The following is a 15,488-nucleotide window of genomic DNA, read 5'->3' as shown; positions in this document are numbered from 1 at the left end:
TATTTATTTATTTTAAAAACTGGTGGGGTTTTTTTTGTTTGTTTTTTTAACGTTTATTTATTTTCGAGACAGAGAGAGACAGAGCATGAACGGGGGAGGGTCAGAGAGAGAGGGAGACACAGAATCTGAAACAGGCTCCAGGCTCCGAGCTGTCAGCCCAGAGCCCGACGCGGGGCTCGAACTCACGGACCGCGAGATCATGACCTGAGCTGAAGTCGGCTGCTTAACCGACTGAGCCACCCAGGTGCCCCAAAATGTCTATTTTTTAATTGGATGGTTTGTTTTTTGTTGATGAGTCGTATGATTTTTTAAAATATATTTTGGATATTATTCCTTTACTAGATATATGATTTGCAGTTATTTTCTCCTCTTCCATAGATTGCCTTTTCATTTTGTTGATGGTTTTTGCTGTGCACAAGCTTTTTAGTTTGTTCTAGTCGTACTTGTTTGTTTTTGCTTTTGTTGCCTTGGCTTTTGGTGTCAAGCTTGAAATATTAATAAGTTGAAAAGCCTTTTTTTTTTTTTCACTTGTGAGTAGTTTCAGTTCAGTGTTGTTTGGTTATCTAATGTTTATGTATCTATTTTAGACCATCTAAATTGGATTAATATTTTAATTAAAGGACACTGACGATAATATCTACGTAAGTGGTATTTTCCAGATTAGACTGGGATGCCTGGGTGGCTCAGTTGGTTAAGCATCCGACTTCAGCTCAGGTCATAATCTCACGGTTTGTGGGTTCGAGTCCAGTGTTGGGCTCTGTGCTGACGGCTCGGAGCCTGGAGCCTGCTTCAGATTCTGTGTATCCCTCTCTCTCTGTCCCTCCTCCACTCGCTCTCTGTCTCTGTCTGTCTGTCTCTGTCTCTTTCAAAAATAAATGAACATTAAAAAAATTTTTTTTAAGTGAAATTAGATAAGTTTATCAGCCATTTTGACTTGAAAGATTAATGAAAGCAAGTAAACATGGTGTCAGACTCTACCTGTATTTGCAAGAATTTGTTTGGACTGAGAAGATAATGCACTTATACACAACTGCTAATGTATGTAAGAAGATATTAGAAATGTAATGAATCAAGAATCTGTCTGGAATTTTATTGTGAAGCTTTTAGAAAATGATTTCCCACCCCACCACAACCTAATCATGGAAGGAAGAACATCTCATGAGCAGGAGCTGAGGGGGCTTTGGCTGAAACATCTGTCACTTTATTCATTGCAGTGATTGATTCAGTTGCTGTGACTGCCTGTGTAGATATTTCCTCTTTCTGTTACTGCTTTCATGTTTCCTTTGAGTTCATTTTATTAAATAGTTCACTTTCCTCCTAGAGATATAGAATATTCTCTCAAAGCATACATATATAAAAACCTGCACTCTTGATAGACCCCTCATTTACAATAAAGACTAGTCATTTATGATTGTCAGCTATCAGTTATGCGTGTCTGCAAATTGGTTAAGTTTAGAAACATGCAGAACAATAGAAATCTGGGAAGAGCAAAGCTTCAGTATCTTTTCTGATTGCAGGAGCCATTGAGGGGATTAGCCGCCTATGCTGAAGCAACACTAGAAAATGGGGGATTTTTCCCTTTGATTTCTCAAACCATTGTTTTTGAGAGATCCTAACTCCTTTTTTCATAATCATATTGTACACAATTTTAAGAAATTCTAACACTATGTAAGCTTAAATAGGTCATAAATTCAAGCTACATGAAAGTAATATTTACTTTGGAGTATGAACTTTCTTATTTGCTGCCACTCATACATCACCAAAATGGACAGTTAGTGGCACAGAGAACTGTACAGTATCTGAAAAAGCCATTCTAAATTTAGAGACCAAATATAACAAAGTTAAAGTTTTCATAAATAGAAATAATTATTATAATGTTAATCCATTTGAATATCATAGCATTGATATGATGTACATTTTATTGTTTATCCTGGTCAGGAAACCAGGACAACTCCCTTCAATCTAGCCTAAGCAGAACAAATACAGTGGATTGTAAAGCTGATTAAGGCAGGGACCCTCCCTCTGCCATCCATACCCTCTCCCATCTTGTAGTGTTGCCTTTCTCTCTCTCCTGTTCTCCTTTTGCCTTTTCATTTTTACAGAATTTTATATTTTCTCATCATCTTTGCCTTTGTGTGCCTATGTCTGAAAATCCCTGTCTTTGTTCTTCATGGATCTCTGGTTCAATAGCACCATGAATCTAAAAATCCCTTTGTACCTAGAGAGACAATTTGATTGTCTCAGCTGGTCTCTTCTTCAGGCAGCTGTGACCAGTGGGGAGTTAAATAATGCCTTCCCTTTTTACTCAGCAGATCCGTGCAGTCCAATTCTTATTAGAACAGGAGGTATGACTATTTGCATTAAAAAAATATATATTTTAGGAAATATCAGTGGGTAGTAAGGTGCCTTTTCTTTTGGTAGGAGGGCATGTATTGTAAATTTCCTTGTCATTCAGGAGCTTTCCATGATTGGGGTAGTTGAATGTTGCTGTTAATAGTATCCGAGTAGGCTATCGCTAAGTGCTTTTTTCTGCCATTATTACTTGTCTCAGTTTTTACCAAAGGACTTATACAACGACTTTTGGTAAAATAATGTTCGAATATAATCATTACCTTAAGTATTCAGGTCTTATGGAGGAAGTGGTATTGCATAGTGGTTAAAAACTGGGACTCTTGAGTCAGACTACTCCTCGCTTGACCACTTGCAAGCTGTGCGACTCTCTCTACTCCCTGATCTTTTTAATTAATTAGTTAATTAAAATTTTTTTAATCTGTGAAGTAGCAATAACAGTAGTTTTTACCTTAAGGGTGGTTATGAAGATTAAATTACATAGTCCATATGAAAAGTCTTGTACAATGTCTGTCACATAGTAAGTGTTCAATTAGTGTTGGCTCTTATTCTCTTTTTTTTTTTTTTCAGTGAAAAGAACTGTAGTCATCTAATTCACATAACTGCTTATCTGTCTAGTGATCTTTGCCTCACCTGTCTAAAAGATTCAGTGACATGTAGGATATAAATTTTGGTGTTGACCTTAAAAGCTGCATTTTAACCGCTTCATTAAGGTCTAATTGACATGCAGCAAACTGTACATATTAAAAATGTACACTTTGATAAGTTTATACTACAATTTATGTGTTCATTTACCTGTTGACATTTAGGATGTTTCCTGGATTTTGGCTGTTAGAAATGAGACAACTGTGAATATTCACATGCAAGTCTTTGGAAAAGTGTTTTTGTTTCTCTTAGGTAATTGCCTAGTTGTAGAATGACTGGATCAGATGGAAGGTGTATGTTTACTTTTCTAAAAAATGACCAAACTGTTTTCCAAAGTGATTGCACTGTTTTACATCCTCACTAGCTGTGTATGCGAGTTGTAGTCCACATTCCTGTCAGCACTAGGTATGGCCAAGCCAGAGGGCTATTTTTGAAATTATTACTCTTTCAGAGCTTTCTTTTATGTTGTTTTAAACATAATGTTACATAAGGATTATTAGAAAAAGTACAAAATACACCAGGTAGCTAAATATTTTTAACTTAAAGAGTATTTGGAATTGTACTGAAATCTCTTTATTGGGAAGTTAACAGATGGTTTGCTAAAAATATTGGATAATTGAGGGAGATGTATTTCTTTACGAAGCTAATTTTGTAATATGTGTACCTGTTTTATATGTGTATTTTTTTCCTTCGATAGAGTTTTCCAGAAAAGGATCTTCTGCACTGTCCATCTAAGGATGCAATTGAAGCTCATTTTATGTCTTGTGTGAAAGAAGCTGATGCATTAAAGCATAAAAGTCAAGTAATCAATGAAATGCAGAAAAAAGATCATAAGCAGCTCTGGATGGGATTACAAAATGGTAAATATAACACCGTTTGATTTCAGAATACCACTTTTTAGAGTATGAGATAACTGTAACCCTGTGAATAGTTGGTGCGTTTTAGGATTGGTGGTACAAGTTTAAATTCCAGCCTCTACACACAAAATTTAGCTACAAAAGTAGCTGCCTTTACCCATCCGTAACATCGTATTCTTCCAACATCCTTCTCTTCATGGATTCGCTAGTATTGGCATGGTTGCTTTGCCCATAACACCAGCTCGTATTACAAACCTCTTGTGTTTAGCTTCTGGAGAAAGTGCCCTCGTTGCTAGTCATCTTCCTGGAATTGCAGCTGGACACCCTGTGTGCATACCAAAGTGCCTCCCCCTGCTAGGGCAGAAACTCCAGCCCTTGCTTTCTCAGAGCAGTATGACTTGCTTCGTGCTTGCATTCTCTCTCCCCTGGCTCGGATTTAGAAAATACACTCAAGGAAAAAGCTGAGAGGAATCTGCAGCTCACCTCTGTATTCTCCCATCTTCTTAATCTTGCCTGCATTGATTGCCCCCCAGTTGTCTTATTTACAGGCAGCCATTGTTTTGCATGGGTCCAGTAGTTAATATGCTTTAGTTAAATAATACTAGGTCCTTAACAATCTGGTTCAAATTTCGCTTACTTTCACATAGTTACTGAAATTACATAAAGTACAAACTTTATTGCTAACTCTTTAGTCCATGAATCATTTACCAGCATAGATGCATCATGATCAGAGACCAGTCACATCACTTCCTTCAGTGTCTGTCAGTGAATCATCGTTACTCACCTGTTACTTAGTTTACTCACAGACAGCAAAGCATGTAGTTGTGTTCCCTCCTTGTCTCGAGTGATAAGCCCATGTAACATTTTCTAAAAGTGCATAATTGAAAGAGGGAATTGGCCAAGAAAGATGAAAGTGTAGCAAATCCACAGAAAGTGGTAATGTTGGTCGTGGGATTTTACAGGAATAATGGAATTGTAAAAGAAACAGTGGGCTGTGAGCGTGTTGACACTACCATCTTTTGAGATGCTAGATATGCAGCCACAGGAGCTTGGCGAAGGTGAACGTTTCCGCGTAAATGGGGCAAATGATTGTGACAAAAAGTGTGAATTTATCCCTGGCAAAATGATGCTGGCAAAAAACTTAGCATTACAGGAACGCTCTCGTTCCTGTAATGTTTCATGACATTGGAAGTGCAAATGATGAAATGCAAATGATGAAGTCGATCTGGACCCAGAAAGGCATGTGACAGTTTGCCAAGGTTTAGGAAAGATGCTCGCTTGTAAACTCTATGTCAAGAAAGCAAGCACTATTCAAACTGTGCTTTAGTTTTTTACAGAATAATAAATAAGATGCTGGAATTCTCAGCGCTTCTCATGTTTTAAATTCCAGTATATTAAATAAATTAATTTTGTTTACTTCATTTTCTTACGCATTTATAACTAAGAAAGAGAGTTGTTTTGTTTTGTTTTTTTTTTTCCAACGTTTATTTATTTTTGGGACAGAGAGATACAGAGCATGAACGGGGGAGGGGCAGAGAGAGAGGGAGACACAGAATCAGAAACAGGCTCCAGGCTCTGAGCCATCAGCCCAGAGCCTGATGCGGGGTTTGAACTCACGGACCACGAGATCGTGACCTGGCTGAAGTCGGACGCTTAACCAACTGCGCCACCCAGGCGCCCCAAGAAAGAGAGTTTTTAATGTTTTGACAATTTTTAAAGACCACACCATTGATTATAAAGATCACTTTGCACGGTTTCATGGTGACTTTTCCAGTCCTGCACTACTATGCAAAGCAAGGCTTGCCTGTATTTGTCCATATAGTTGTTTTTAGATAGGAAATTAGTCCAAAATAAGCTGGAATTTAATGGCAATAATGAGAATAAAATAGAAGACCCACTTTCTCCCCCCGACTCCACCCTTGAAAACATAATTTTAGTAATTTTTAAAAACTGTGATCCATTTTTATCTTTGAGACTATACTATTACCATGGCAAAGAGGTGTTTGTTGTCATGTAGTATTTATTGAACTTTTATTATACAAAACAGGGCATTATCTGAGACTTCAGTAGTGCAAAAGGTACATACTTTATGACAGTGTGTATTGTAAATTAAATTTTGTCATTTCTCTTAATTTCTTAGATTTGAGTTACAATGAGTTGCTCCTTAGTTTTATATTTGTATGTTTGGTATTTCTTAATTAGATTGTAAGTTTTGCAAAGGCAGCCTTTCCCCTTCTTTATCTTACTGAGTATACAAATTCCTATTAAATATTTAAGAGAGTTTACAATCCCTTAAGATATATTTCTTCCTTTTCCTTGCTGGCTATTTGAAGATGAATTGAAATTGTAGGAGACTTGTGAATAAGAAGATAACCTAAGTTGAAGAAGCCTGGAATCTTGTCAAGAGAGCAGGGATCTGAGAATAATTTGGCTTCAGAAGTGAAGTAAATAATTTAAATGGGCATTCAAGTAGGTGTTCTTGAAATCTGTTGCGAACTGGGTGAGCCTGCTGTAGAGAGAGCTCAAGGATTCAGTAGCGGATTCTAAAGATGATTAAAATGTTTCACTTGGGGCATTGGAGGCTTGGGTGTGAGGGGCTGGTTAGGAGTTGTTTAGTCTCAACTCTCCTAGCAGCTCCATAGGGCAACTCATTCAATCCCTTTGAGCTTCAGTTTCTTTATATGTAAAACATGAGCATATCTGCTATGTTCTCTTATAGGTGTCTTTAGAGGCTTTAATGAAACACACAGTTTATGGGAAAGTGTGTGAAAGGAAGTAAAGCTGCCTTGAAAAGAATTACTGAGAAGTCACTTTGAGACCCTAGAACAGGGGGTTGGCAGACTATGGTCATGGGTCAGCCACCAGTTTTTATAAAAACAGTCTTTATAATAAAGACTTATTAGAACCCTGCCACACCCATTATTTGTGTATTGTCTGTGACAGCTTTCATGCTACAATGGCTGAGTTAATAGTTGTGACACAGACCATGTGGCCCACAGCCTAAAATATTTACTCGCTCTGCCCGCTTTAGAAAGCATTTGCCAGCTCACAGAAGGTTGACTAAACCAACAGCTCGTATTTATCATTGACCTAAAGCATGACTCAGAATGTCACATTCAGAGTTTGGTATAACTTAATGTATCAGACTTAGTCTAATAACTGCCTTCATTGCTATTTTTTGGCGTAAAATACCTCTTTTCCTATTTTTGTCTTAGCTCATATTCTTTCTTGGACATATGACTGTTTTAAAGTTAGCTTTATTAAGTTAAATTTTATTAAATTACTTTTCAAATTGAATTTCATTAAATCTGACTGGAAATGGTATGTGGTTAAAATGTATTCTTCCATTTTTATTTTTAGTCCTAAATTATTTTTTGTAGCAATTCTGTTTGGTCTGTCTTGCTTGTACTGGTAATGATTGAACTTACACTCAAAATCGTTTGTGTGGTATCCTGTGGGTACTGGAGACTTTGGTAGTTTATTTATTCTACTTTTTAAAATCTAAACTATTCATTTAGGAAATTTTTAGCTAAGTAAAGGCTGTTTGTAGGAAATCTATCTGGGCATAAAAGGCTGAATGTTACCTACATTAAAGTAAATTGATGAAAGATGGGTTTAGTAGTTCCTTCTGCCTAAAATGCCCTTTCCTTCTCTTTTGTCTAATTCCTACTTGTGCTTTCGTGCTTATTTCTCTCATCACCTGCTATGTGAAGCCTTCTTTATTTTTTTAGCCAACAGATATTTAAAGAAGATCTGACATGTTCCTGACACTACTAGGAGTTAGTGACCATCCAGCAGTGATAAAACAAACATGGACCCTGTCTGCATGAAGCTTATAGCCACATGGAGGCAGAACTACCCATGTTTTCATGTTGTCAGTGTTCCTTGTCTGCCCATATGCATTTTTGCTCTCCTATTTTATCATGCTCTCATATAGTTATGATTTATGTAATTCTGCTAGAATATAAATTTCTCCTGGTTGGAGTGTATTATACATTTTGTAATCCCTACCATCTAGTCCAGTCTTAGGCATAGAGCAGACAGAGTTAATATTGACTGAATGACTATTTATTCCTTTTTAATACTGTAAGGAAATAATATCAACAGGCTTTTATAAATAGTTTAATACTAGTGTAAAATGGAGGAAGTATTTTGTTTGAATTTATTTATGGAAATGGATTTTATGTTTAAGAACTTTTCTGTCCGAAAGAAGGTCCTATTAATTTGTAAAAACAAAGATATTTCACCTTTTGATTTGTATAATTGTCAATTGGTCAGAATTGAGACATAGCAGATGGTAAATGTATTTCATTCAGAACTGCACCTGTAGATCCTAACAACTAAACAACGATTTAAACAGTTTTTGAATACTTTCAAATGCTAATTTTAATTTTTCAGATCTGTGTGAAAGAGAAATAAGAAAAACTTTTGAAACCAAGAAAACTCATTTAAGACATACTGTGCCTTTCAGTGTTTTTTATGGGTTTTCATTTTAGATATAAGAGTATTTAACCTCCCTGTGAAACCACGTTAATGACCACAAAAAAGAAAAGAAAGTAACATTTTTATTATATATGAGGCTGTTGTCACTACATGTGCAGGCTATTTTCTATTAAATGTCAAGCTATTTTTCTTATAAGCTAGAGATTTTCTTATAAGCTAGAGATTTGAAGAAATCTCCAAAATATATTTTTAACATATGACTTAGTTTTCGGCATTGGTTTTTTGAATACACTAAAAAAGAAAAGATAGCATTAAATAAATTCCATAGTCCTTCAAATAAATCTAAGTTTTGATTGCTAAATCTGTTGAAAATTTACATTGTTTCTGATGTATGGTTAATCCTTTTGAGCTAAGTAATTTTTTAGAGTAATCCATTATTTGGTAGTGAGCCATTTTAACCTAAAACTGGTTTTTAAGAGGAAATAATGAATCCTGAAAGGTGATTTTTAAAACAAGTCATAACATTTTGGAAATACTTTTGTTTGGGGGCGCCTGGGTGGCTCAGTTAGTTAGGCGTCCGACTTCGCCTCAGGTCATGATCTCGAGGTCTGTGGGTTTGAGCCCTGCGTCGGGCTCTGTACTGATAGCTCAGAGCCTGAAACCTGCCTCAGACTGTGTCTCCCTCTCTCTGCCCCTTCCTAGCTCATGCTCTGTCTGTCTCTCTCTCAAAAATAAATAAACATTAAAAAAATTTATTAAAAAGAGAAAATACTTTTGTTTGTTAGGTGATGTAAAAGATAAATGCAATGGTTTTAACTCTTTGGAGGCTTGTATGGTAGAGGCAGCTGGATTGTAATTGCGTTGCTTTGTTTTTATCAGTTGCATGTAGTAGAATAAGTATTGGACTGAAGATCTGTTGGTCTGAGAAGGACCTGATCTTTATGTCTTATCAGTTGTGTGGTCTGGCAGATCACTTTCCTCTCTAAGCTGGAGTTCCTTATAAATGTGAATGCGGTAAGAGTTCACGAAACTCACATTCAAGGACTATAAAGTCGTAATCATATATACCTGAATTCTAATGATTAGATCTTTTCAATTGATTCCAAAGGATTTCTTGGAAGGAGATTTACTATTGATGATCTCTCTCTCTTACCTCTCCCTCTTTCTTTCTTCCCCTCCCCTCCCCCTCTCTTTCTTCCCCTCTTTCCCTTTTCCCTTCTTCCCTCTCCCTCCCTGTCCCTTTGAAGCAAGACTTGAGTGGAAGGTAACTTTCCAGAAATAAGTGTGGTGTCATAGAAAGAGTATTAAAGCAGAGAGAGAAGAGATTTGAATATTGAGCTCTGTATCTTGAAGCTTCAATTTCTATGATGTTGTTACAGTGTCAGATGCTGTTCTAGGTGTAGGTGGTATGGAAGGAGGTTCCTAAGAGGAGGCATAAGTACTTCTCTTGCACCTTTTGTCTGAACGAGAGGTCGATATTTGGTAAGCTTTCTGTTTGTCTTTAGCAAAATTCAGATTTTTACCACTTGTGAGAACACTGAGTTTACATTGTGTAAATAAGAGCAGAGTAAATAGTATAATGAGCCCCCACATACCTGTCACCCAGCCTCAGCAGTTATCAATATGTGGCCAGTCTGTTTCCTCTATTACTTCTTGTCCCTCCCCCACATTCAGTTTATAGGAATTTTTATCCTTTCATACAGTGCCACAAATATTGTTTATAGATCTATATTCTTCATAGATTTTATACTCTGATATTTAATGAAGGCGTGCAAACAACATTCATTATAGGAGAGTCATGCCCAGATCCTGGTAGTTTGGTTCAGCCAATTACAGGAACCTGTCATGTGCCTGGCACTGCACTAGGCATAGGGGCCCCTGGGGTGGATGTGACAGGCAGAGTCCTTTCTTCAGAGCTTACAGTCTGTTAGACGAGCCAGACATTAAACGGATAGCCTTTAAATAATTATCACATTTATAACTTGAGTTGTGGAGGAAAGAGGAAGGGATAGAAAGCAGGGTGGTTGTGATGAAAGTGTTCCAGGCACAGGGAATGACCGGGTTGGGCAGAGAAGCAATAAAGAGCTTAATAAGTTCTGAGAGCTCAGGGAGGCCATTCTGACGAGAGCATGGTGATCAAGACCGAGAGTGGCTAGTAGGTAACAGTCCAAACTAGGCAGAGACCTGACAGTGCAAGTTAGCCGAGACCCTGTCTATTCAGGACCTTATAGGCTATTTTAATGATACGGAACTTAATCCCTAGAGAGTGAGGTGGGGTAGATAGGGGACCACTGAAAGATTTTAAGTAAGACTATAACAGATTTTCTTTTTAGAGGCATGTCTTTGAATGCAGTGTGGTTAACGAATTAATTCCTGCTATATAACTTGGTCCATATCTTATGGGTATCATTTTCACGCTAATTCATTGAACAAGTAGTTAGTGAATCTATGCTGGTGATAAAACAGACTGAAATTCCTACCCTTATGCAGCCACAATTCTAGTGGGAGAGATCGACGAGAAGCATATATACATAAGTAAAATGCTTCATGTGTCATATGATGATAAGCGCTGTGGGAGAAAAATAAAACAGGGAAAGGTGAGAGAGAACTGTGTGGGGATAGGGCGTTGCTATTTTAAATAGAATGGTTGTGGAAGGTGTCACTGATTGGGTGACATTAAATAAAGATCCAAAGCAGCATTATGCCGTATCTTGGGGTTAATACCTCCCTAGGCAGAGGGAACATCGAGGGCAAAGGCCCTGAGGTGAGAGAATGCTGGGCAGTTTCAAAGAATATAATCCTGTTTGTAGCTTTTTGAAATTACAGATAATGTAAGGGTTTTTTTCTGGCATACCTCTTTTTCTCTAGCCTTCTTGTCTATTTTCCCTCTACCTTTATAGTCTCACTTTTGTTTTTTTCTGTGTAGCAAAAATGACACTCTTTTGTATCTACTTGTTTTCATAAGTCTCTTGGGATACAAAACATCCTTTTGGCAGTTGATTTTACACTATTTGAAAGCAATAAACAAAGTGTAAGAATGGATACCAGGAGGGATTGGACCTATTTATATTAAGGTGGTTAGGGAAGACCACTTTTAGGAGATGATATTTAACCTGAAGTCTTAAGGATGAGAACGAACGAACTGCCACTTCAGGAATAGCGTGCTTCAAGGACACGATGCAACAAAGAGTTTGGTATGTTTTAAGGAACTGGAGGAAGGTCACTGTGTCGTGGATAATAGTGACGAGGGAAGGGTGACATGAGGTGGGGTTGGAGAGATGGGAAAGAGCTAGATGATGCAGGGCCTTGTATAGGCCAAGGAAAATAATTTAGATGTTACCTGCGATGGGAAGTCACTGGAGAATTTTTAAGCGGGAGAGTGATGAGATACAAAGAGGATGTAAGAACATTCTGGCTGCTGAATGGAGGATGGAAAAGAAGGAGCCAAGATTGGAAGTGGAGAGGCTGTAGTAGTAGGTCCAGGTATAAGATGAAATGGAGAAAAGCCGGTAAATTTGGGGTTTATTCTGGAGGTAGAATGGACAGAATCTGTTAGATTGGCTGTAATGTTGGGGTGAAAAAAAGGGAGAGAATCATTTCTGGATTCTGACTGGGACAGCTAGATGGATAGTGCTGCTTTATACTGTGATATGAAATAACTAGATGGGGAACAGGTTTGGGGCGGGGAACCAACCCTAACTGAGGAGGTCAGCTTTGAGGCTGAAAATCTGAGATGTCTCTGAGACATTCATGTGGAGCTGTGTTGTGTTAGCTATTGCTAGAGTTAGTTATTGCTACTGTGCGCGTGTGGCAGCGGATGGAGACGGCTGAATAAGTTTGCATTGAATGCCGCAGGTTCTCATTTCCTACTCGTTTACTTTTACAGGTGCCATCTTTATTATTTGTCCTTTAAGTCAGTGTCCCCAGTGACACACGGCCGCGAACTATGGAGCAATTGCATGTATTCCTGATGTTTGGCAGTTCTTTATACCCACTAACCATTGTGTGCTTTCCTTTCTGCATACAGCTGACTTTGTCATTTCCAGTATTTTGCCCGCCATACAGTAAGGTGGGTAAGTTCAGCCCAAAGCTGTGTGTGTGGCATTCCAGAATCTACAACTTTGTGAGAAAGTTGCTTAAAGCAGATTTGTAACCTGCTTGAGCATTCAATTAAGTTTTACTGTGAAACAGTCAGGTATTTTTTACTCTATTATGTTACATCTTTTAAATCAGTCTCTCAGTGTTCTACTTTCTGCAATTAAAACTAATGATGGAAATCTAAAAAGGTTTTGTATTTGCGTTTTAATATAAAGCTATACAGATACTTTGTTAGGCTTTTGGAGAAAGATTGCTCAAGGAATTGCATGATTCCAATGAATAAATACATTTGGTAATAATTTGGATCATAGCCTCTTACAGTTCTTCGGGTAGTGTTGGCAGTGAATATCATGAATAATAAAACTTGGTGAAAACATTTAGACAGTTATTTCATAATATCCTACAGATAATCCTAACAAAAGTTTTTGGCAACAGTCCATTAATAACAGTGAATGGTCATCTGTCCCAGCGTTCGTTGGTGGTAGAGAATACATGAGATGCAGTTGACATATGATAAATCAATATGACTAGGTTAATTATCTAAACTCTGAATAATAATTGAAAATGTTGGGGCGCCTGGGTGGCGCAGTCGGTTAAGCGTCCGACTTCAGCCAGGTCACGATCTCGCGGTCCGTGAGTTCGAGCCCCGCGTCAGGCGCTGGGCTGATGGCTCAGAGCCTGGAGCCTGTTTCCGATTCTGTGTCTCCCTCTCTCTCTGCCCCCTCCCCCATTCATGCTCTGTCTCTCTCTGTCCCAAAAATAAATAAACGTTGAAAAAAAAAAAAAGAAAATGTTTTGGTGAATTCCTAGCATTATAGGAACACAAAGATTTAGTTTTTAATGCGCTTTTAAGTATAATTTCAAATCATCTACAATGAAATGATTGCTCTATCATCTATTTTATTTACATTTCGTCCAGTTAAAAAACTTTCTAAAAATTTATACCTGCTAACATACTATCATTTTTTTCCTATAATGTAAGTGTGGAAAGATTTAAGAAGCTTTTCCTCCACCATGTAGAGGAAATGCAAACAAACATCTGTCTCGTAAATGATTTTCACTGTTGGAGCCATGACCTGTCATTACTATTTGAATTTACAGCATGGTTTCTCTTGGAAAAAATTTATACACACACAATATATGCATATATAGTTCAACTTATTTTGTTTTTAAGTGAATGTTTTGTTTCGAAACTTAAGATATTTCATGACTTAAGAGAACAGAAAACCCCAGAGGTACTTACTTTCCTAACATTTTTTTGTTTTGTCCTTATCACTTTTCTTAAGAGTACTGTTTCTCAAAGTGTAGACACTTGGGTCCGAAGCATCAGCATTACCTAGGAACTAATTAGAAACGTACCCTAGACCAACTGAATCAGAAACTCTAGGGTTCCAACAAAAGGTCCCAGCAGTCTATGGATCCACAAGCCCTCCAGGTGATGGTGATGCACTGAAGTTTGAGAACCACTGCACTGGAGTGGGACTCCTCAGCCTTAGCACTATAGGTATTTTGGAGTGGATAATTCTTGGTGTTGGGGCAGCGGCAGGGAGGGAGCTATCTTATGCATTGTGAGCATTTGGCAGCATTCCTGGTCTTTCTCCCCACTCGCTAGATGCCAGTAACACAGTACTCCCCACTCTCTATCATGACATTAAAAAATACCTCCAGACATTGCAAAATATTCCCTTGGGGGCAAAGTTGACCCATTTGAGAACCACTGCTCTAGAGAGAAGTGATGGATACAACTGCTTTTCCTTCAGAGTAGCAGTGACCACTTATGGAATACCCAGTTTCTGTGCTGGGTACTTTACATGAATTATCATTGTCATCAGAGCAGCCTTGCAGGATATGTTTGAAGGTTCATAGCCTGGGCCAACCCGTTGATGAAGTTTCTCATCTGTTTCACCAGCCCAACCCTTGAGAACTATTATACTCAGTTGTTACAGGGACTCATTTAGGGTATATTTGGAACAAAAGGAATTTGGCATATAAGTGAATTAAAGTTATTTTAACCAGTTAACTCTTATCTATAAATTTAACCATGTGAACTTCTTATTGTAGACTTAGCCCTACGTGTTTTTGGATGACTCTCATTGTATTTTTGCTGTAGTGACTGGCTGTTAAGTGACAAATGAATCAATAGTATGCTGTCATTTCAGTAAGACTGAAGTGCTGACTTTTTTTAAATAACGGTCTTCTATATTTTTCCTTTTCCCTCTTTTGCCTCCTTTCATCCCCCTCTCCACTGTGCAGCACTTGATCTAGTTCTGCATATCTTAGCCCTTTTTTCCTCTCTCTTCCCTCTCATTTAAATCGACCTAGTCTCTGACCCATTCCTTCATTCTCTTTGTAGGGTCTGGATGGCCAGATTTACATTTTAGTTTAACAACTTGTAATTGCTACTGGCCAGTGTGTTACCTGTTTCCAGATACCTCTTTCATGCACTTTAAAAAAAATTTTTTTTATGTTTATTCATTTTTGAAAGATAGAGAGAGACAGAGTACAAGCAGGGTTGGGGCGGAGAGAGAGGGGGACACAGAATCTGAAGCACACTCCAGTCTCTGAGCTGTCAGCTCAGACTCGACGCGGCGCTCAAACTCACGAACCGCGAGATCATGACCTGAGCCGAAGTCGGACACTCAACTGACTGAGCCACCCAGGCGCCCCTAACTTTTTAACAAAGACTAGACATTAACTTTATTGAAAATTTCAGAATTTCAAGCCCCTTCTCCCCCACTCTTCCACTCCCCACTCCCCTGACCTTCTGTTTACTCTGTGTCTGCCAATGCAGACCAGTTTTGGTTAGTGACTGTGGTAATGACTTCTGGATGTCAGAATTCTGGATATTAGAGATGTTCTTGTCTGAACCAGAGAAGTGACTATAGCTGTACAGCAGTGCTAATTTCTTATTATTCATGTCTCTTCTCTTTGGTTGCTGTAGAAACTGTCAAAGACTCAGAAATTCTTTTATGTGAAAATCACATTTACAATTATTAAACCATGCCAGTATTTTAATTCGTATGCAGAGAGTTGCAAGATTTTAACCCCAAAACTAGAATAGAAATAGTTAATTTAAAAAGTGAGTGCAATCAACAA

General features: G+C 37.9%; 1 protein-coding gene across 1 annotated transcript in view; it reads left to right on the top strand.

Moving 5' to 3' along the window:
* Positions 1–15,488, top strand: part of ATG5 (autophagy related 5) — a 131,428-nt gene that overhangs the window by 48,457 nt on the left and 67,483 nt on the right. Inside the window, exon 5 of the mRNA XM_025925260.2 lies at positions 3,692–3,854. Coding sequence (XP_025781045.1) covers positions 3,692–3,854 — 163 coding nt within the window. The remainder of the gene's footprint in view (positions 1–3,691; positions 3,855–15,488) is intronic.

The sequence above is a fragment of the Puma concolor genome, chromosome B2 (assembly GCF_028749965.1).
Source record: "Puma concolor isolate L17-30 chromosome B2, mPumCon1.1.hap2, whole genome shotgun sequence".
In the NCBI taxonomy this organism is placed as follows: Eukaryota; Metazoa; Chordata; class Mammalia; order Carnivora; family Felidae; genus Puma; species Puma concolor.
The sequence above is the reverse complement of the archived record's forward strand: the minus strand, read 5'-3'. Positions and strand labels throughout refer to the sequence as shown.